The sequence below is a fragment of the Stigmatopora argus genome, chromosome 14 (genome assembly GCF_051989625.1).
Source record: "Stigmatopora argus isolate UIUO_Sarg chromosome 14, RoL_Sarg_1.0, whole genome shotgun sequence".
NCBI lineage: Eukaryota > Metazoa > Chordata > Actinopteri > Syngnathiformes > Syngnathidae > Stigmatopora > Stigmatopora argus.
This window is the reverse complement of record NC_135400.1, coordinates 12908211-12932622: the sequence shown is the minus strand read 5'-3', so window position 1 is coordinate 12932622 and position 24412 is coordinate 12908211. Positions and strand designations below refer to the sequence as shown.

Sequence of the window (24412 nt, the reverse complement as noted above, 5' to 3'; positions counted from 1 at the left end):
CGAAGTCCAGTGTTTTAGCATGGAAAACCAATAGCTGGAATTCGCAATAGGATGTCTTTGAAGTCTCCCTCTTGCACCAATGATCAACTTTTAGGGGGCGGTCTGAAATAAAGTGCTGCAGTCCAGTGAATACCAATTATTCTGTATTCAGTTGGGTTGAACTCCATCATAAAACTTTCACAAAATGTCCTCCAAAATCACATTAAACAAAAATAGGATGCATTTTAATGCACGTGCATTTGAGTTCACACAACTCTGACCTTTCATGGTAACTGGGGGATTGGTGTGATTGAAATGAGTTACCATTATCCATGACAAAGTCCATAAAGTGTCCAGGGATTCGACAAAAATAGGATTCTAAGATACACATACTTAGGATATACAAACAGCAGTTGGGATGCAGTTTAGTGTTTACTAGCCATCAATATCCCAGCTGAAGAGATGATGTTTCACCAGCATGTCCTGCACACCCTCCTTAAGTGGCCTCTGCTCCTTTTCCTAAAACAAAAATGGACAGAGTAAGCAACACGATCACACAGTCTAAAACGACAGCAAGTCAAGGGAAAACAGGTCTTTTTTTACTGAGAAGAGGACACAAGACAATCAAAATATCTTAAGTCTTAACATTAAATTACATCCAAATTTTTTTTTGTTTTTTGTTTACCTCTTTCTGCTCAGGTAATTCACAATCTTGAGACAGACTGAAGGCAAACTTTGAAAGGACCCTGAAGAAAGGAACCCGTTATTTGGCATTAATGTAAATTATCCATATCAGATTATCATTTGCAGAAAGTTTATGTTGCTGCATTGAAGTTAAATATCTACAGATTCCAGTTGGTCAAAAAAAATAAAAATCCTACCTGAGTTCACATTTGATCTGAACCCATCCAGGACTACGAAGAAATGACCATGGATGATACCATTTCTCTACAGCGGCCATGCTAGAACACAGCACCTCGAGCCATAGGTGTAACACTTGCTCACTGTTAGGGAAAATGCATGTACATTAATAGATCGTAATCTTTATTATGTCTTTTGTTCCCAACAAGAAACAATTTGTTAATTCTAGTGCTGAGTGTGCGTACTCACTTGAGGCCAACGCAGACAAGAGACCTGAACTTAATATCCATCTGAATGTGAGCTATGTCATGGCTCATGTTGACTGACTGCACTGCCTGAATAAAGCGCAAAGAGGGTCCTCAGACAACAAAATCTCCTTCAAGGTACTTTAAACCTTCAGCAAATGTTTCCCCCCTTAAAAACAAAGCTTTAATTTAATGTAAATTAAATCTCTACTCACTCTGTAAAGGAGTTCCTCTGGCGTCAACACCTTCCCATCTTCATCTAACCTAGAAAAAATAAATCACACCCTAAATTAAAATCTGAAAGAATACTTTCATTATCACTCTTTGGAAATAAAATCAACTTGATAATATCAGACAAACTTTAATGATGTACTTTCCTGTGAAATGGTAAGAGAGAAAATGGGTGAGTTTACCTGTAGGTTTTACACAACACCAGTCTGGAGTAGACAGAATTAAAGTCCCTCTCGACCTCTCTGCTGGCAGCCTGAAAGGAGCCAGTGGAAATAAGTAAAATTGAAATAGTTCTGAAGAAAATCATGTTGTGACATGACATTTGGCTTTGACAATATCCTATACCTCTTCTATAAATAACCACGGGTGACATGGCCCACCCAAAATGGAGGGTTTCTTGAGCCCATGCAGAAAAATGGCCTTCAGGGCTGGACATAGAGTCCCTCTGGCAAGATCAGTCACAGCTTCTGTTACAGAGTCATCGCCTGCTAACGAGTACTACGAAAAGAACGATAAAGCAACATTTATAAAAAGCAAAATAACAGGGAAATTCTGCTCTACTACCTCATTATAAAGCAGCTTAAAGACATATTAGTCGTGTACCTCTTTACTTCTTTCATCAAGGATTTCCACAAACTTTGCAGGGAACCAGCCTGTTAAAAATCAAGAAAAAAAACAACTTATAACCAACCGATGTAGTACAACAGGAAATCCTCCTGCAAACACACCTCGAAGGCCATTGAGCTCTCCAACCCAGCAGTGTTCATCCCTCTGTGAGACAATCTGAGAGCAGCATAATCGCAGCTTGTCTCAGTCAACGGTTTTATTCATGGTTAACAATGCTAGTTATGCATTTGTGTGCCATTGTCTTACAGTGATGATATCATTCTTCCTGAAGCCCAATTCATCATCATCGTGTCGCTCAAAATCCAGCAAAGCCTTTGCTCGTCTCCGTCTGTTTCGGGACACCACCAGGAAATTTTCATGGTCCCGTTGGTGGCTCTCCATGGAGTAGTCAGGGGTCAGCTCCTATATGGTGGCAAGACGGGTGAAATACTGCACACAGCTATGTCTGTAAGTCTTGCTTTAGTGACTTGACATTCTGCAAGAGGAAATTCTCACAACGGATATTTACTAATGGAGTGTTGTGAACTCACACTGCTGGAGTGACGAGGGTCGAGACAGTGGAAATGCTCTGAAGTGCGTGTTATTGCCTCTCGAAGGGCCGCAACCAACTCAGTCTGCTTGATGTTTTTAGACTTGAGCGCTTCGGCCTCATCCTCCCCAAATAGCAGAGAGGTAAGGGTAGACTTTCTACGTAAGGACTGTCTCCTCACCACCTAGTATGGTATACAGTATGTCACAATTAGGGTAAAAAAAAGAGCTACCATTGTAGCACAATTTGTTTTTTCTAGGCACGTTTCACATGAAAACAAATGCTGAGAAGCAATGAGGCAATTAAAAAATGTTCCTTTAGAGCAGGGGTAGGGAAACTTTGGCTCGGGAGCCAGATGTGGCTCTTTTGATGTGTCTATATGAATTGAATGCTTTTATTGTCATTATACAGGTGTAATGACATTTAAAGCTGCACCACGAAGTGCACAAATAAAAACAACAAACAAACAAATAATCAATAATAAAATGTGAAAATAGGAATTGTTTATGGCTCTCTGTCAAAAAAAGTTCCCTACCCCTGCTTAAGAGATACTAGTGATATGGAACACAAGCACGGTCACTAGATAAATTAGACTCATAAGTCAAGGTACCACTTCAATAAATGAAGGCTACTTTCAAATGGCTAACCTTGTTGAAATTGGAATTGAGTTGCGTGTTTCCACTGTTGAGCTGGGCCTGTTCATTTAGGATGTAAGCAAGATGCTTGTTCCGGTGGGCGTCAAGCGTGTCCTGGGACAGATTCCCTGCCAGCCTCATAGCCTCCCCAAGAACTGCAGGCCCATCCCTCAACTGGCTCGGTAAGTCAGACAGGGTGTTAAAAATGGATGCAGAATTCTCTGATGATATGAGCTCCTCCTCCTAAACAAAACAAATGTGCGTTCGTGAGGCTTGAGGTAATAAAGAAGGCATTCATTATATGTAATCTCAATAAACACCTTTATCTTGAGCATGCCCAGTGTGATTTGAAATAGCACTATGGAGCCCTGATAGAAAAGCAGGTCCCAGATCCTGAGCAGCAACCGGATGTCCACCACACTGGCAAAGGATGTCAGGAACCAGTGCAGTGTTATCAGGGACAGTTCTAAAAACACAGAGGAAATAGCCACATTTAGTACTTTTTCAATATGAACCTCTAAGTTTTATTTATTTTTAATTACTGTATTTTCCGGACTATAAGTCACACTTTATACATAGTTTTGGCTGGGCTTGCAACTAACACTCAAGTGCACCTTATGTTTTCTTTTTCTTTCTCTGCCTACAGGCATGCTGTCATGTGTTTTTCTAGGCTACGGTTATGCGAAAGTGTGATGTCAAACGGATACCTATTCAGCCTATTGTTCTCCATTTTACTATTGCTACTTTAACATATGGTTGTTCTTGAATTCTGATAAAATGAAAAAAAACACTAGTGTGAAATGTTTTTTTTATATTCATCCTTCTCTAATCATTTATAGCTATTACAGTCCAAAAAAAAAACAGTAATGCTTTTAACCAAGTTCCTTCTTTAGAGCTAAAACAAGCACTACCTATGTCATGCTCCTGCAAAAGGCGGTCAAGGGCTGGTAAGTACTGAACAATGAGCTGGCGAAGCACCCTTTGGTCTGTTTGGACACCTAAAAGGGTGGAGGAGAAGTACGATGGAGGAAGGAGGTCTTCAATCAGGGCACACATCATCCATAGCACATCCTCCTCCTCCATAAAAAGCAACAGACAGGAAACAACCTAGAAGGATAGGCGAGAAATTCACTAAGCTGCATAGATATAGAAACGAGCAAATCTGGAAAAGATGAGTAGATATTTGGAGATAAACATTTACCATGCCAGTTCCCTGACAGTAACCAATATCCGGGTAAAGCCAGGCCAAAGCGCGAAGTACCCGTCGCAGGCGTGGAACCCCAACACTTGTTAGGGTACTAAAGCATACATTGGTAGGCATTGTCCGCAACAAGTCCTTCTCTATCTAAGGGACAGAATAAAAGAGGGGAAAATGTCTAGATCCTAATCATTATTTTATAAAGCTTTATTTAACTTTGCCAACATATTTAGAAATGGTTTGAAGCTAACAATAGATTGGAATGACTCATTATATTTATGATGTGCACACATTTTGGGGATCTGACCTGTTTAGCATTGGAGGTGTCTTCATTTGAGCTGTTCTTGATTATTTCTTTGTAAGAGATCTCAGATGTCCTCTTCTTCTGCAATGCTCCAGATAGACGCATCCACAACTAAGAGAGAAACATGATACATGTTATTATGTGTTCCTTCCATAATGTAATTTCCCCATGTCGATAAGTTTTACAGGGAAATATATAGCACAAACCAATTACCTGTGGTCTCATGCTATGAGGAATGCCGCCCAGTACGAGTCCCCGTAAGCGTTCAGATCGAGTAAGGACTGGTGCGATTAGCTCCCATGTGAGATCACCTACTGTGTGATTATGCGTAAACTCTAAATGGGCTTGCCACCGCAACCTTTGTTGAGGGTTTTCACGTTGTGGTGAGCCTTCAGTCCCCAGCCAAGGACTGGGCTCATCCGTCTCTGTATGACACAGAAAGAGTATAAGGCAATTTCATTACTAAAATAAGCAATATTAAAGTCCAAATCTAAAGCAACTAATGTTAACACAAATTTCCTTTCCATTAACTATTTTCTATATACAAATAGTGTAACTTCCCAAGCAATGAAATGAGCCCGCCTATACGGGTGAAAATGTACCTTCTACATTCACTTTGAAGCCAAACTCGTCATACTTCAGTTCATTCTGTTCACAGTTGCTTTTCTGTAAAGGGCAAAACATGATATAAATTTAGCTTGCGGAGAAATAGAACTCATGAAAAGTGGGACATACTGGTTAACTATCCAGTGGAGGAGAAATAAATTCTGTGTGTTTCTATACATAGTAGAACAAACACTATGTTGTAGCAAACAATGTCCCATGGTAATCTAGTGCGTCAATACACAGGTTTTAGAGAATCGCCATCAAAAACATTATGCACAAAAAGTCATGTGCTTACTTGATGGAACTTGGCTAAAATATCCTGGGGCCACATGCTTGGAGTGAGAGCTGAGAAGGGCCCACCAGGGGCAGGAGTATACGTGCCTGAAACCGAGAAAAACAATCATACACAAGGCAACCGAACAAAATGTGTGTCGATAAAAAATACGCTTTCTAAATGTAGCTTGAAGAGTATATAAATGATAAATACCTGACATCGAATTGGTTGTTTGAGTGAGCTCTTCTCTATCCAAAGACCAAAGTCAGGTGGACCAGGAGTAACAGGACCTGCCTAAGAGAAAACCACATACAAGTTCAATTAGCAGCCCATTCAAATGTGAAGGTCTCTGGGAATTGTTACAATAACAGAATCATGAAGAAAGAAAATGAGGACTCCTCCTCTCATGACCACATGACGACTGTTCTCACAAGAGAATCATTACTTGCTTCATTTTTTCTTCACATTCTGTTCTTCCAGATTAGTCGCCCTTTGGCAAGATTTGCCGACAGATATACAGATCTCCAACAAATGACAAAGCAGCTTCTGTTCAACTACGGAAATGATTGTGAATTCAACATTGACTTCCCCATTTCCCCCCACCTATCTCACTACAGAATTACAGCAATCGATTAGCATTTTTTTGTAATGCAGAAATAACAGTAAATTCTAATTATCCAAGGTTTATATAAACCTAAGATCCAGACTCTTGCAAAGCATGTACTTTTATTTCCTCTTTGACATTTAGGCTTATTGGGACCTCAAACAAAGAATTATCTTTTACATGATGTGGTTTCTGAGAAAAATGATGTCCACATCATAAGTGGACGCCAGGCCCTTGTAGTCAAACATTTAACATTGTAGTGTTTGACAACCAAAAATTTGATGTCCACACGTAAACGCCAGGTCATAGGAGGTTGAACGTAATTGGAAGCTTGGTGCAGAGTACCTAGAAATGTACAAAACCTGACTGATGTGTGCAACCACATCTAAAAATGCAAGGCATGCAAGAGCCTTCAGAAAAAATGTTCCATTCAGATTCATCCTAAGGAGGATTTAGGACTTAAAAAGAGATGAGAAATCAATTTGAGCATGGGAGGATGGCCAAGCAGCTTCAAGGGATGCGTAACTCAAAACTACTGGGATTTTAGAGCTGCGCCCTGACATATCCTCTAATCACCTGCCAAAAAATCCAGTGAAACTGTTGCACATGTAACACAAACAGAAAAGTTTGTCTAAAATACTTTTACTGTGTAAAATTCAAACATTGAAGGTGGCCCATTAAAGCTTTTAATTTAATTTTCAAGATGACAGTCATAGTCAAGATAGTTGGAAAAAAGTTGGTTCAGAAAATGAATGAATGAATGAATATCTGATTCAAAAAAAAAATGCCAGAAATCCAAAGGGTGACATGACAAAAAAATCTCAAACTACATTGAGACTGTCCTCACACCTTTATTTGCTCTGGGAAAAACAAAATCTATCACAGTTGTTCTTCTGTGTATGCATAAGATGTGATAAACTGAGCCTCTACAACTCTGCATGCACATCACTGGTGACTCATGCTTTCATCTAGTAGTGGATTTATGTCCACCCACAGATGATTATGTTTTTTTAGCTTGATCTGAACATTAAACATAAGCCAAATAAGAAAACACTTCCTCATCATAATGCACATGTATTTCAAAACACATGTTCCGTGACGTCATTGAGGATGCAGCATATCTGAAGTACGTATTGTTACACAAGAATCCCTACACACATCTAAGGTTTTCATGTGTCATTAAATACCCAATTAGACAAAAAATGTTTTACACTATGTTAAAACGAAACTAAATGCACATGCCAGGAACATTGGGATCGTTAGATGACGTAAAACGACTCCGAGTCCCAGGATGACGTCGAAAAGCTCTCGTTCCTACTAAATATAGCATTACTTTTGTAATCATCCCACAATAACGAATCAACCAGGGTATTTTTTAACATTTTTCCTGAGCCACCGAAGAACATAAGAATAAGTCCAGTTGCATGTTATAAACAAATGCAATGTGTTCTTGCAATTGTCAGCTGTTAGCTAGCATTAGCATGTGGCAAGCAATAATGTGTCTGGATGCACAATAACAAGCTAGCCAAACTTACCGTGACATTCGTCAAATGTAAATGCGAAACTATAAAAACACCGATCGCCGCGACATGACGCGTCTCTCTTGGGATTGGAAAATTCACTTAGGTGAGACCATGCACCTGCTTGCGACGTGTTGCTCCGATGTATCCTTACACTTTTCAATGCTTTTTTTCCATAGCCATTTGGAAGAAATAGTTCCACATCCCGGAACAGACGCGTTACGGTGACAATATTCTTCCGCTAAGCAAGCGGTGACGTAAGCACAGTAAAATTCATTCATTTTCCTTATTCAGTCTCGCTCAATGGAAAATTGTTCATTTATGAAATTTAAAAAAAAGCATCTAAAGAAGTGTGACAGCCGATGACGTCTACACTATAATAACCAGAGGTTGATTGCAAGAATAAATACTAGTTATTTATGGGCAGATGACAATGACATTTTGTAAGCATGTTGTATGGCTGTCTTATAGTATACACATTTATCATTGGCACCTGATTTATTTATTTAGTTATTTATCTATCTCAGCGCTAATTATTCATTTATTTGCTTGCGGGGGGTGCTGGAGCCTATCCCAACCATATTACATACACGACCAGGAGCAAAAATATTTTGATATTGTTTAACTTCACATTTTAGAGTGCATTTTTGTTTGTTTTAGTTTTCCTACCTACTACATAGTAGTGTTTAGTGTACTGTTACCACGTTTGTTGAAAAGCAAGATGCAATTCTCTTTTATTCCAGGAGATGACTCTAACGCTCAGAACTTGTTGATTGCAGTTTAGCCTTTTAGATAAAAATAAGTGGCCATGTAATATTCTTATCCAACTGCGTCAAACCAATATGCATTAAACCCTGTTTTGTTCTGTTTTTTTAATTATTTTTATTACATGTGCAGAGGACTTCTCTTCAATTGAATAAAGAATAATATATAAAATAAAAATCATGTATTGGCATATTTCTTTAACATAATGCTTGAATTTAAAATGTCTACATTTTGTGCATGCAATGATAATAATAATCCGTTTAAATCCAAGTAATGGTGTCACATCTTGCAATGGAGTACATATAACTCAAACAAAATACCTCTGACACACACACGCACACACTTTTTATGATGCAGTGCAGTTCAGCACCCTTGCAGACCATGGTCATAAGCATTAGTAGAGAAACACCCTGATGTTTTTTCAAAGCAGGCTAGTTTTTACTGCTCATGTAGTGAAACTCATGACTGATTGATTATGTTGATGAACACACTATTAATTACAATGTACATTCAGAGTAAATCTTTTGTCTGTATTCCTCTCTTCTGCTTCTACCTCAACACTCTTGACTCTTTCACAATGGTGGTTTGGCTATTTTAACCCCCTCGTTTTACTTGAACACTCATTTCACTGCACCATGCCACAGTGAGTCACATCAATAAAAATGCTGCAGCCCGAAGCCGACCTTGCCCACAGCTTGCGGAGCCTCAATAGAGCATGCACCCAGCATGTCATATTGTGTGGGTGTGGCTCGACTTATGACTTTTTCTTTTACTGTTTATTCCTCATCTACCGAGCTGCCTCTGTCATTTTTAATACATTAACATATAATGACAATATAAAAGCTCATATAGTGCGATTGCCATAATGACAGACACAAACAGATAGAAAATAGCAGGAGAGGAGAGGGACACCCAGAGAGACAGTGGTGAAGGTAATGAAGAGAAAACATCATGCGATAAGAGGAGTGTGAATGAAAAAGATAAGAGGATGAGCAAGACCATTATGCGTTTGTGAAGGATGATCATTGTTAGGGTGATGATTAAATGAAATAACAAAGCCTAGCTTACATTTGGGGGTCTTTACAGATTCACTGAAAAAGACAAATGAGTATGGATTGCCATGAAACAGTAGGTTACCATCGGCTAAAGGAGAAAAGCAAAGAAGCATTTTGTCTGTGGGCTTCAGTTTGCTGCAGTTGTGCAGTTTGGAGGGGGAACGGAAGATAGTGCTGTTGCAATATAGCAGGAGGTATTGTGCCCCTATGAATCAGTGTGTATTTACATGCATAATTTAGGTATACGTGTGTGTGTGTGTTTATGCATACAAGCAACAGAAGATATTCTATACAAATTAAGCCATCTTCACATGTAACACTTATTTGGATGCAGCAAATGCCTCATTTACCTCATAAATCACACTCCATTGCATTACATATGTCCTGCAATATGAAAGATGAGCAAAAGTGTAAGGTGTGCATGCTCATGTACCCTTGAGGAAACTCCATCTCAATGATATGCATCATTTATGAGTAAAAACGTCAAGATAGGCCAAGTCTGGCCTGGTCTCCTGAGTTGGATCATGGAGCTCTCACGCAAATGTTCTCGCAGTCTCAGCGGAGAACTGGAGGTAAAGGGCACCACTCCAATAAGTCTGCAACGGCAATGCAGATGGCTGCGAGGGGAAATAATGTTCTTTGCCATTTTTGCATTCCCCTCTGTGGCCAGTCATCCCAACCTCCATTTCAGGCTTATCTGCTTTGAATGTGACAAAATTAGATGAGCACATAAACGATATGTAATTGTGCACAGTCCAATCCATACTATAGATAAACATACTTAGCAGACAGCACATGCTGATCTCAAAGGGTGGCATCGTCATCTTGCAGTTCTCACCAAGACATAATTTAATCATTTAGCAGAAAGGTAATTGAGGGGGAGAGAGATATACGGAGAACATATGTGACAACTCTCTTAGCCTGTTTTGTTGTGTAATTCGATGTAAAAATCATAATGAAATCAATGACTGTGGAATCTGTTCATGTTTATTATGTGAAGATGAGGGTAAATATCAACTTACATCATCATTTTGTCTACACAGGTACAGTACATAATGTGCTTTACATTGGCTCACAGTCACACACACACATTAATAGACTAGTGGCATTGCTTCTGTCATGAAAGGTGCGCTATGCCCACTGGGAACAATTTAGGTTTTAGTGTCAGTAATAGATTCTCCTTTGGTTATTTCATAAGGGAACATGGGCTTCATTTTTAGACCAGCATAAAACACACCAAGCGAAACTGTCTTTCAGCCATTGTGCCGGAAAGAGCCGAAAGGGCACCCATGTTGCACATCCCGACACAGACTGCTAAATTATGAAAACACTTGCAATGAGCTCTGAACTTGGACAAAAACCCACGTATTAAGACATATTTTACACCTCAGCACACCTACACAGTGTTAGAAAATTATGCGCAGAGTATCAGAACAGAATCAGTATCTCGGAATGCCTTGTGTTTAACATTTAAGGTCTGTTTTCCCATTATGTTTTTATGAAATTGTCCCATAGTACCCAACCTTTAACAACAAAAAATTGCAGCGTTAATGCAATTTGGGTCTATGGCTGCTTTTTTATGAAGCCCGTCTTGTTCAAAGTGTTCCACGAGGTCTCGTCAGACATTAGCACACCAAATAAGTTAATTTTCCTCGAGGAAAATTCTTTCATGTGACTTTGCAAGACTAATCAGTCTGCTCATGCAGGCTAAACTTCAGTTGAGACTGAAGCAAGACTTTCCAAATAACTCAAGCATCCAAGCACAAATTTTCTGTACTCCCTTGCTTTCAAAACATTGGAGCCGCATTTATTTACAACTCAATGCTTGTGTTGTTCGTGTATATGAACATGTCTACTTAACTCTGCTTATCCGACTCGACCATTTGGTGGGTGGGAGGTCATTTGTATTTTGTTAAAGTCAAACGCACAGATGAGTGAATGTTGTAGAGAAATAAATCCCTTGAACATAACCATCATGTCTTATATTATTAACTTTTCGTGCAAGCGCTTTAAGCCGTAAACATTTTGCTCAGCACAGCGAGTACATGGCAGCGGTTGTTGTTGTTATTATATGATTGTTTTCAGATTATCAAAATATCTTTAAAAAAATGGACCATTATCAAATACATAGTCCACACACATTTTATTGTATGTGTATGTCATTTACCAGCCATTCATTGGTGGATCTGGCAGAAATCGGAAAATATGCTATAAAGTCCTTGGAGTAATAGAAAGCTACCTGTTTTTGTTTTTATCAGCGTGACCTTTATTTAACCTGTGGCCCATTCAATTGTACTGTCCAAATCAGCCATACTCAATGCCTTTTTATCAGTGACGACTTCAGAGTATTTCATAGAAGCAGTTTGTCTGCTCCAATTAAAGTCTAGTTAGTTCTGCATAACTTCATAATTACCCGCTGCATAGCTGCACTTATATGGCCTTCTGCTTTATATAAGGTGGATATTAGTTTACTGGAATGTAAATTTAACCTCGGGTCTGTGCTAACTAGCAAGAGGAAATTTTTAGTATTTTTCTTTAATCATTCCTAGCCTCTAATTTCTCTACTGCACTGGCTAAGTATGTTTGGATTTAATTATCTTTTGCATTATTCAGAAACAACTGCAAAACACAGAATTTTTTGGGGGGCATTTTAAGTTTTCTTTTTAAAAAATGGCCTTGTTGAAAGCAAAAGTGGCCACGCTTTTTGCTTTCATCCATTGGGATGGATTGAGGTGGTCACCAGTGTAGATTTTCCTCTTCCAACTCATTAGTCTTTATATATAGTATAAAAGTCGCGAGGCAGAAGGCTGAGTGGGGGGACAATAAAACCCTCTGGGAAGAAAACTCTGACAGGGAAACCATGATGCATGTTTCTTTGTGGGTTTCAAAACTGCCACCACTGATTGCAAGCTAAAAGGATAAAAGGGGAGCATGTCCTTGTTTCACATATTTACTGTATACTTGCATTGAGAATATACCGCAGTCACAATGTCATTTGTCCCTGTTCGCAAAGCTCAAATCCAATGAGCGTGTAATAGATAAAAAGCATGGTGACGATGAGAAAGAGACCAAGGCAATGAAGTTAAATTCAGGTTGGATGAATAAATGCATGATTCTCTAAAGGCCGTAATAAGGTTTACATAAATTCACATTGTCTAGTTTGCTTACTAAGTGTAAGATTGACAATGATAGCCACACTAAAGCATGAATACAGTTCATGGGATTTGATAAACAAAACGATAAAAGCAGCAACTATATATTGGAGATTCTTAAGCAACATCCACTTATGCTACATTCACTCCAGCTATATGAATGAGTTGTAAATAAAAGTAGGAGTATTTGAAACTAGGAGGCAGATGGACACCTCGTGTCTGCTCCACAGATAAGAATCAGGTGGATGAAATGTTAATCAATGGTGTGGCACTGATTGAGATGCTGCAGTGCGCCTTCTGTCAACATTCGCTCAGCCAGACTTTGTGTGCTGTTAGACAATAGACTTCAGTGGGTGCTCTAACATAGTTGAATAGATTCAAGTATACGTATATGGCAAGCTGCAAGGTTCACTATTGGAAAGCTTTTTAATGACCTAATCTGTAAAGCAAGGGTGTTAAACTTGGGTTGGTTCATGGGCCACATTAACGTCAACTTGATTTCATGCAGGCTGGACCACTTTAGATATAATATTTAGATTTTTTTTAATAAATGGATTAAAAGGCCTGAATATTCATTCTTTATAGATCCAAAACAATGTTTATTTTAACTTTTTTAAATATATTTTTAGATTTTACAAAATGATTTTTGAACTAAAAACAGAAAAAAATGATTGAAAAAAATTACAATTATTGATTTAAAAGGGGGAAAATCAGGACATTTAATATACATCTATACTCTTCATTTTAATTTGATCCTAAAACAGAAAATCGGCACTCATGATTTACTTTCCCGGGCCACACAAAATGATGCGGCAGGCCAGATTTGGCCCCCGGGCCGCCACTTTGACACATGTGCTTTAAAGAATTCCCTTTAGGTTTCAAGATAAGAATAAAATTACAAGTTTCAATCATAAAGTTGCCTCTTGTAAATTATTCAGTTGACTTTTCTTATCATTTTTTTTAGCTCTCACTTTTATTACTTGTCAGTGTCCAGCTCATTTCACTGACAGGCTAATTTTTTATTTTTATTTTTTATTTTATTGATCAAAGCCTTCAACACAACATGGTGAAAATAGGGCTTGAATTTTTGGCTTCCAATGAGATATTCCAGCTGCAATCTGTCACCTTATGTGAGCTTCAAGCTAGTATGAGTTACCTGCATTTGATCAAATATTTAAGGCACTTCCCTTCACCCCACTCTTCCATGAAGCCATAGCACAGGGAATCAAATATTGAAAGTTTATATTTTAATAAATAACTTTGGCACACTGCACACATTCTTGCAATTAAAAGTACTTCTGTTAAGAAGTGCTTCGGTGCTCACAAGCAATCATGCATGTAGCCTACACCCAGAAAATCTGCACGCTGATGCATATTACACAAAAAGACATTTTCTCTGAGAAAGAGGTCAGAATAAAATATTTCTAACTTGTATTTAGCGATTCGGGTTCAGTGTTATGCTCAAATGAATCTTATGAGATTTGGATTCTTTGTGAAGCAACAAGTAAATTATTGACTTGCTGAATCCAAATTGGATAAGCTATTGGAATTTTCAGCTTTGCATATTTGACCTAAAACAGACATGAATTTGTCTCAAATTTGCTTTTTTTTAAAATTATTATTTTTTTTTAATTGCAATTAAGATGTTGGAACCTAGCTATCTTATGTACGTAGATATAACTAGCTTTCTTTCGTGGTGGGAATAGTTACGCTGTGGTGGCACTAGGCACACTAGGCACACTAGGTGTCAAAGTGGCGGCCCAAGGGCCAAATCTGGCCCGCCGCATCATTTTGTGCGGCCCGAGTAAGTAAATCATGAGTGCCAACTTTCTGTTTTAGGATCAAATTCAAATGAAGATTATAGATGTATATTATATTTCCTGATTGTCCCCTTTTTAAATCAATGATTGCAATTTTTATCATTTTTTTTCTTCTGGTGTATTTAGGTCAAAAATCATTTTGTAAAATCTAAAAATAAATATATAAAAATATTTTCGGTTTTCCACTTTAATATTGATAATTTAAAAAAAAAGTTTCCATTTTAAATGAAAAACAAATGATTAGATGTTTTCCCTTATTAAGAAAAAAAAGTTCAAATAAACAGTTTTACATCTATAAAAAAACTGAATATTTAGGGCTTATGATCCAGTTCTTATAATCGAATTTAAAGAAATAAATCTAAATATTATATCTAAAATGGTCCGGCCCACATGAAATCGAGTTGATGTTATTGCAGCCCGTGAACCAACCCGAGTTTGACACCCTTGCACTAGGTCATTCCTACCATAATTTACCATTTTTAAAAGGTTGGCTCTAAAGTGTTTCTACTCCGACACTCTAAAAGCAAAAAAAAATAAAACTGCTTGACCTTATAGGATAACTTATCTACAGCATACTTTGATGAGAAATAATGTGCATCATTTAATCGCTGGTGTACAATAACAATATCCAGAAGTCCTGATACAAGCAACCTGTCAATACTTGTTTGAATTTTACATAATGTGCAAATTCTTTCCCTCACTGTCACCTCTGATTAACCATAAGAGCAAAGATTTGCTCACCTCTGTTCATTACTTTTTAAAAAGCAGAATCAGCAGGTAGAAGAAAATCTTTAAAAAAATATATTTTTGCATGACTGTCAAAAAAAATGGTGTACAATATTAATGTTAAACTGCGCTTGTAGCAGAGAGCTACTTTAGCCAATCCAAAAAGTCAGATATTTTATAAAAAGGAGAAAATCTCCACCAAGTAGTTTAATAATCAACATTTCCAGAGGGTAAAGCCTCACAAATAGACTGTAAACTAGATTAATGTTCTCCAAAACACATGTACACACGAATGCACACAACTACACACTCAATGATTTATCCATTTTCACCATGAGACCAAGGAGAGGTGAGCACGGAGTAATAAAATTTAGAGCTGACTTTTACCAGCTAGCTTTACTTTTATTAGAAGTGCTGAAGCAGCAAGATAATGATAATATGAAACATGACACAATTCATGTCCAGAGCATTATTTTAATCGGATTCCTGTGAAATACTTGATATAGATCAAGTGGGCTTGGTTGCAATAGTCAAAAAAGGCGTGTTGGCACTTTTGTACATTTTATGATTTTAATGTACAGTTAGAATAGAGTAAGATGTTACTCGGACGATTCGCCGAAAGACGTTTCGCCGTCGGCTAAACGTCCGTCGGCGAAATGTCTTTCGGCGAATCGTCCGGTCACGGAGTAGGATGGTTAAATGTTTCTCATGTCATAGACAGGTATATCCTGATTTCAACTACTTTTTTTAGTTTTATAATGTGACTTCATTGTGTTAGGCTTGATTGACAATATCCAAATTTTACCTAAAACCCCACCTATGGCATTAGTATAAAATTTTATATTGACATCAAATAAATCACATTCATATTATCACTCTAAAATGCATTTTATATATTAAAAAAGGTGAAATTAACCAACATTGCACATTAGTTCATTAGTGAATTTTACTGCGATTGAAAAATAAAAATGTAATAGATTAAAGATCACCAGTGGATCAGGTGGTGTGCTGTTGAGACAACTATAGTAACTATAGTGCGCGCTTTTAACTAAAATACATTTTGGAATTCATGTCAGGTACGTAGATGTTTATTTTCAATCTTTACACATTTGTTTACTTGGGGACAATCACAGCTGAGATCTGAACGAGAAGCAGCAGGCAAGCTCACAGACGTAAACACCAATCAAATTAATCCAAATAATAACTGTGCTTTGATGGAAATGCATGTATTTTGCATTGCTCACACCAAATTCATGTTTACTCAAATCTTTTTTTTTTTCAAAAAGGGGGTATTTTTGAGGTTATGATTTCTAGCCTATACTTATTTCTGTGTAGTATGCAATAACTGCAGCCAACAGCAGTCTGATGAAAATCCTGATATCCATTTATTGCTGACCAAGTGTCACTATAATGTAGAAAGGCGTTACATATGATTAGGACCCTGAAGAAGAACTCCATTTTATGTCAATCATGTGCATGACTGTGCTTCTCAAAATGATGCAGTCTCCACTACAAATGGACTCTGCACCCCATTTGAAGAAGAGCATAACAAAGAAGCGCCTCTGGGATGCTTTGGCAACAGAATATTTGTCGCAAGTTGACAGTGTGTGAATTTTCACACCACATAAAAGATTTGGAACATAGCACAACAGTTGTGTGCGTGTATGTGTGCATATGTACATTATTTGTGTTACACATGTCATACTGCTAAAGCATTTGTGGCGTTTATCCTATTACATTTGACATTTTTGACACTTATCACTAATAGGATTGGCCCAATAACTACTAGTAGTAATACTAATGCGGTAATCTGACACTGTCAGGGGACGTTTCCACACAGGCAACTCATGTTAATTCAATAATTGTACTGTTTAGTATTATCCAAGAGTCAGTGGCTTGATATTATTACTGATTGTGGAGTGCTTGCACTCAGACATATGAGAACATAACCTATGGTGACAATTCAGCCCCGCTTCTGACAATGAATTGAAGCGTGAAGATGATTTGAAGAATTCAAAGGTTGACAGTTGCAGGATGACTGTGCTTGGGTGCTATTTCTCATTCTGAAAAGGAGGTTCGTTGCTCCGTAAAGTTGGCCCTATGCGCTCAATGTAGATGTCAGGCACCCTCGGGTGCTGTTGTGAATCAGGTTTTCTGTCGCACCGCATTCGTTACAACATAGACATGCTCCAGGGAGTCTATAGCTGAACCAATGTTCCTAGTGTATATGCAATCTGGATGTTAGACTGTGTGAAAATTGCATATACCTACAATCAAAATAAACAAATAATTGTGTGCTATTTAATGATGCCAGGAGTTTTAATCCAGAGACTATTTGAATCATCTGTCATAATCCACAAGTATCTTTTTTTTCCCCCCAAAAAAGGTGGGGAATACCATACATTTTTTATCCCTTTTAAATGAGATAATCACAGGTATTCCTCTAAACTGTCTATCATAGTCACCACTAATTTGTAAATACCTTCTGACCATAATGAATTAATAACGATGGACACCTACGCTTCTGTTTTGTCCTGTTTTGTCTTTTCTCTAATAAAAAGTAGGAATAAGGCCGTGAAGCTTTCAAATGATCCCTCCATGGTCCACATCCTCTGACTGCCTCTCATCGTGAGCCACTCATGCGCTAAATTACCTCCAGAAATGAGAACGATGCATAGATTTTGCAAGTGGAGTTATAATGCCACCACCTGATGGTGTAGTGGTTCACTCGCCTGACTTCGGTATGTGCAAATTTGGGATTTAAAAAAAAAACTTTAAGCTATATACATTTTACTCTGCAACCAACCACTCAATCCTAATTCAATTATATCAATTCATATGATTTCATTGCTGGACTTTAGTAGAAAGAACACTTGGCAGTCATTTAATGTTGGGCTCAATTACTGTTGTCTGCACATATAAATGTTGTTTTTAAATGAATGTGTAAAAAATAAGAAAGTCAAAGATTATGTGTACTATACAAAAAATGGCTTTTTGTCTGCTACGCTTTCCAATGGATGTTTTGGGAGAAATTGAGCACTAATTACACATTGGCACACATACATACACAGGCGGACACATACAAGAGGCCATGATGGACGGCTATAATGCATTACACATTTATAGGGGTATTCGGAGAGGTTATGCCTCCCTGAAATTTTGATGTTCTATATCTTTACTGCTATAGACATACATTATAAATGATCTAGCAGCAGAGGAGGGTGAAAGGTCCCTCATGACTTTATATTGGACCTTCCACCAACTTGATCAGCTGTATCTGAATCACCAAAATTTAGCATTTGAAAACACACATTACTATAATCTGTTTTTTTAGTACTTATTCATGATCGTTTCTATTTTTCCACTTGAACACTCACAGTTGACGTTGAACGTGTAAAGCTGATTAGTCCAATATACTAAGTATATTAGCCGAGTAATTCAACCTCCTAGATTAGTGTAGTAAATGATACATTTTAGTAGATGTTTGTGTGCGTACCTTTATGCAGCACCAAATAGTGAGCAAGGTCGTAGGCTGTGTGGAACTGTCAGATGGGGGTTCATAGCGTGATGAGCTCCAAGTGGAGCATGACAGGCCTGGCGGTGGGCAGACCTCTGGGGGAGGTCATATCTCCAGGCTTGGGGTAGAGTGGGAAAGGTTAGTCACGTTGCACATGGAGCAAATGATTTGGGCAAAATGGTTCTAGGTTATGTGATTCAGATAGTAAGTGTGAAATAAAGTTAGGGTTTGAAATTCAGTCAATGGTAAAAGATGGTTGAAATTTGGATTTTTTTTGTATTGGGAAAATAACATTTGAGAAATTGCTAAATTCCTTAAAATATCAGAATTTATTAATACAATATAACATAAAGATAATTTCCAGGTATTTAGATTTGTTGTTTGAATTTAGCTGTCTTTTCACAACAGCGTGAAAGTCAATTAATATGAACCCGGATCTCTCTTTGTTTATTTAAAAAGTAGTCAGTCAAGGTTGCAATAATTCCTTCAAGGGAATATTCTCCTCCCACATCACAACATGATTGAATGAGTCATTATTTGAGCAGTCACATAAAAACTCAATTATAATAAAATATCAAGCATAAAATGATTGTTTTGTGTATGACATTGCAATCAAATGAGAAAAACAAACACGCAAAAGTGACTAACAGATATTTTTTCCATTTCCACAAAGTTGATTCAATGACGCACAGTTTCAGAGCCACCGGAATGACAAAGATTCCCTCAGTGAAGTGTGCAAGACTTCATTATTATCTTTAGGCTATTGCATATACTCACACGGATCGTCATTTTAACCTATTTTGCACATTCTTGGGAAGTGGGAGGAAAAAATTAGTATTTCTAATAAACCTGGGGAGAACATGCAATTTCCACACAGAAAGGTCGCGACCTGGTGTATGACCTTTATGCAGTTCATAAATATTTTGTCTACTATCATGAGCTGTTTAAGCAAATTTTGTTGAACTTGCATGAAGAGTAAATTGACAAATGAGCCAAATGGAACAAACGTGTTTAATGGTCAATTACCTGCATGAAATTTTAATTTAATGTTCATCAGGGGACATCTTTAAAAATCATTAAGATCCGAGAACAAGTGACTTGAATTAAACAGAACGGGTACACGAAACATTAGTAATATAATAGTGATACATCTGTTAAGTAAGTTCTATTTATTACAATATGCTGATTTGGGGCATACATACTTTTGTTATTATTTTACTGATATTACTTGTAGGCCTTTCAAAATAAAATTAAACTAAAGATAATCCTAATTGCAGAGGCAAATATTTATTGATGAATATTTTCTTTAAATCATTTGTAAAAAAAATGAACTTGAGAAAGGAATCTTAAGTGGACAAAGAGAGGTTACAAAATAAAATTATTCATCCGCACACAACAAATTTCTTATGAAATAAAATACAATGTTCAGCACTGTCGTGCAGTGGACTACATCCTCACAAAGCTTTGTACATTTGTATTCCCTGAATGCATGAGTAAAGCTCGGGCAAGTGAAATAAACAACCCACAGCCCCATTCTCTATGCTTGTCACAGTTAAATTATCAGCCTGCTCTGGAAGGAATTGGGTTCCATATTGCGTCATACACAATAAACTCTGCACACAGAACACAACCACATTTGGCAGTGCAAATCTTGGCTGCTCCTGTGTAGAGGTAAAAAGACATTCCTGGTGAACATTGAGCAATGTGATGCTAATCAAGTCCCGAGCAGTGTCAGGGTTCTGCAATTAGTTTTTCATAAGGGACTGTCAGATATACTAGATTTGTCATCTTCAAACTATAGCCACAACAGCCGGGGCAACTGGCTTTTTCCATATAAGGTAAGTTAGTTGAGGTTAAAAAGTCTTTTTCCCACTGTATGAATGTGTAAAATAAATTATTGTCCCTTTTATGTTTGTGTTCAATACATGTAACACGTGTACTAGGTTTTTTGAGTCATGATTTTATATGACTGGATACACTCATTGAAGTTACATAAGCAATTTTTCCATTTTAAACAGAATGAAACATCAGTAGCAACTGAAACGACCTTACTCCACGTTCTCAGCAATTTCAAGGTTTGCTGTTTACTATTTTAATCGCTCACTGCTCCCCTTGTGGCAAAGAGACTAATCATCAGATGATTATTTCAGTCTCAGGACTGGAATTAGTTTTGATGTGTGTTATTATGACTGACAGGTTGCCTAGGGAGCTGATATGAAAAGCACTCTGGTGAATATCTACACAAATCATATGTGTGATTTGTATAATTAGAATTGCGCTTGATTGTGGTAGTTATTTTTCCGTTGATGCATCTGTCATGTATTGATTTGCAGCTTTATAGGTCTCAAAGATCAATGTTAAAATTGTGGTGGGGTTCAACTGGTTTACTGGTACAATTATGTCTGCGCTAGTGGCCATTCTGCGCAGAGTTATGACAAGAACAGCTGCTACTGGCTCAACATGCAGAGAGCTTTGAGTAAAGCTCCTGGGCATGTTAATGCTCATAGGCATCAGATTTGTTCAGAGAGTTTGACATTACTATGCTCGAGTTAACAGCCCCACATGCCAGATATTGTACATGTTTGGAGATGTGTGATTTGCGCTTCTTATGCCGACTGTTACTCGAATACTCCGTCGGTATAGGCGCTGTCACACCCAGGATCACTACGATTATTACCAGGGGCTGTTCAGGGCTGTGAGTCACGGTGCCAGTAAGGTCATACATTAGATGAAGACAATTCTGCTGGAAATATTATTATGCAATAAAAAACACATGTGCAGCAGACACATTGTGACAGCATTCAGGGAGGCTATGGAACAAATGTGTCCAAAAACACATTCAAAATTAATCACCTACCATTCATATTTAAGTATAATGAATAAAACATCTGACAGAATCCTGAACGCTCATTCTACATTAAAAATGGAACGCATGTTTCCAACAGGTTTTAATGAGCCCGAAAGGTTGCGGAAAAATGTGATTTGTGTCACATTGGGGTCTCTAAGTAGAACATACTATCCTGTGCTACATAGCGCCGGAACTATGTCGTTGAATGATTATATTATACAGTTTAATTCAAATATTTCAAGGGGTTTGTCTATGAACTGCAATAGAAACTGGAATATTGTCCAATGCTGTTAGCAAATATGAAAATTACTTGTTCTTTCCCAAAGTGTGATTGGGGAAGCAAATAAACTAACAAAAAGCTAATTAAAGGCAAGTCATTAATAAATACTAGAAGCTGTATTGTTCGAGCCATTGTTTGCACTATTAATTCAATATAAAAATAAACAGATATGGCAGATTCGGGGGGGGAGGAACCCAGCATGCTTGAGAACATTTTACACAGATTAAGAAAGTAGACAATCTGGCAATATGACTTCATCAACAGCATGACAGGCTCACGCAAGGTGCAATAAACTAACATGTGGATTACTGCAAAGGGATGTTTAAATGGTGAAAGGGGGTGGGGAGCCAGCATGAAAGTACATTTAAATGAGTTAATCGCTTTAAAGCCTCACTGGGTGACATGCTTTTAACTTTTAATGTCAGAGCAAGGATGACACATAATATTCAAAGTAATTGCACGTGCCATGGAAAGCTTTTAAATCCTTACAAGAGTGAGGCTGTACAGTAAATTGGTTTTTAAAGATTTTTTTTTAACCTGATGTTGTACAACACCTACTACTGTGATAGTAGCATCTTTTTTTAGCCAGATAAAAAAGCACATTTAAATATGTTCTTATTTTAACATTCAGCATCCTGCTTATTCATAATATTGGACACATTAGGAATGCTATATTTTTTGCTTCATCTGGTTACTTTTCAATGCAAGAAAATCCTTTAGTCACAGTAAACAGCTCACTGTTGGCAGAAGAATTAGAGATAATTTGTCTTTGTGTTTAAAAACAAAAATGTAGCTCTTTAACAGCATTAAAGTGGTCTTTAATAAACATGAACGACTTCAGCAAACAAAACTTTACCAGACATAACCATGGCATAATACAAAGCATCAAATAAAAGAGCAAAAAAAGCAAACTTACAGGGAGGGTTAGACGAGGATATATACCATGAAGGCACGGACATCAAGGACATTAGGAGGACAAGTCCAGAAGATGTGACATTGTGCCCACCATGACAAGTAGTTTAAAGTGACAGACAGGGCTTGACAAGACAATGAGGAACAGGTGGGTGACAAACACAGACAGCCGATTAGCAAGAGAGCAGATCATGACAGGTGAAATCAATTGAAAATCACAAGGACAAACCACACAAGACGGAACAAACAAGATAATAATAAAGAAACAAACCAAAAGAACCCGAACCTAACAATTCACTTTTTAACTTTTATGAAATAGTCTTGTTTTTATCAGTTAACATATTTAAACTAATATGTTTCTTTTCCCAATTGAAGCAATCATACAGGATCACTGATTCACCAAGTTGATTTTTAACACATTTATGACTTTTTGTAGTGTCCCTGGGCACAACATTACTCTAATCCTCAAGCAATAAATGATCTTAACGTTAATGCTGCAATTTTATGGATATTTTACAAATATGCATGATTTTTTTCCAGCGTTGCTCTATGTTACATAATTTTGAACAGCATGTTTTATGACAAAAAAAGGGGTCAGTGGCCGGGGGGACGTAGTTGGGTCAGAGATATGATGGTGGGGAAGTGAGTGACGGATGAAATAGCTTGACGAAAGATGAAATGGGAAAAGAGCGAGCAAGCTGAATGGATACAGGTCAAAGTTTCATTTAAAGGATTTTCCCACAAAGTGATGGGTTAACATTTTGATCAGCAAGCACAGCTCACCCAAATGGAAATGGAAATGTGGAGAACCTGCTGTCATGATGATGCATTCATCTTTAATCACTCCTACTCTGTCAGGTTGGGAAAGTGGGGCATGCAGACAGCATCATCCTTCCACTTTTGGCAGGCTTTAAAGAAACACCACTTTCACTTGAAAATGGTGAGTGTTTTGCAAGATGGCGTTCTGGTTAGCCCAAGGAACAAGATAATAGATATTAGTCTTGACTTGACCAGATTCCCACCCTTTTTGTCATCTTCTGTTAGTTGTAGCAGCAAAAAATATATTTTAAAAAAGCCACTGAGCAACATCCAAATGCATCCCTTCTTGTTCTGTCAACCTACACATTAAAATTGAACACCGAGCAAAGCGTTTTCTAACATTAAACTTAAACATCTCTCAACAACTCTCAACGGAACTGTGCCTTAGAAAGACCCGTCGCTTTAAGGACTCATCATATCTCTCGACTCTGGTGTGATAGTGACATTGTGTCTAGAACATGGCAAGGTTTTTACTCAAGCCAAAATAGCCATCTGTGTGTACGTAAATCTGTGTGTGTGCGTTGGAGAGGGAAATCCACTAATCTGTCACTTTACAAGTAGTTGAAGCCCACGGTGCATGAATAATTCAATTGCATACCATCAGGAAGCCTGAACTCGCAAGAATTAATCAGGGTTATGTTTGAAAGGGACATTTTTCGATCAACATTGTGGTTTGCCAGAACTCTGCACCATTTAGGATTCAATCATTGCAAAATAGCAGCTCAAAATCAATCAGTTCAGTCATATTTATCGGAATTTTGCCAACTTTCAGTGTCTCCTTGCATAGATACTGTTACAATTTAGTCTGAATACTATTGCAAGGTTGACATTTATGCTCATCTCATTTTCTGAACCATTTCATCCTCACTAGGGTCGCGGGGGTGCTGGAGCCTATCCCGCCTGAC

The 24412-nt window shown here is 37.7% G+C and overlaps 1 protein-coding gene across 2 annotated transcripts; it reads right to left on the bottom strand.

Moving 5' to 3' along the window:
* Nucleotides 1-121: 121 nt before the first annotated feature.
* sgsm3 (small G protein signaling modulator 3) lies at nt 122-22842 on the bottom strand. Of its 2 annotated transcripts, XM_077619561.1 has the most exons (22): nt 22693-22842; nt 18628-18766; nt 5703-5783; nt 5511-5596; nt 5212-5275; nt 4823-5034; nt 4613-4720; nt 4309-4452; nt 4019-4214; nt 3428-3573; nt 3120-3350; nt 2474-2656; nt 2190-2345; nt 2045-2099; nt 1920-1969; nt 1662-1814; nt 1499-1569; nt 1301-1349; nt 1090-1175; nt 861-983; nt 665-725; nt 122-498 (listed from the first exon to the last, which is right to left on the bottom strand). In XM_077619561.1, the coding sequence occupies exons 3-22, from the start codon at nt 5707-5709 to the stop codon at nt 415-417; spliced, it is 2265 nt and encodes a 754-aa protein (XP_077475687.1). In that variant the 5' UTR covers nt 5710-5783; nt 18628-18766; nt 22693-22842; the 3' UTR covers nt 122-414. The 2 variants fall into 2 exon arrangements, with proteins under 2 accessions (XP_077475687.1, XP_077475686.1); XM_077619560.1 differs by lacking the exons at nt 18628-18766; nt 22693-22842 and adding an exon at nt 7629-7791.
* Between the last annotated feature and the right edge of the window lie 1570 nt (nt 22843-24412).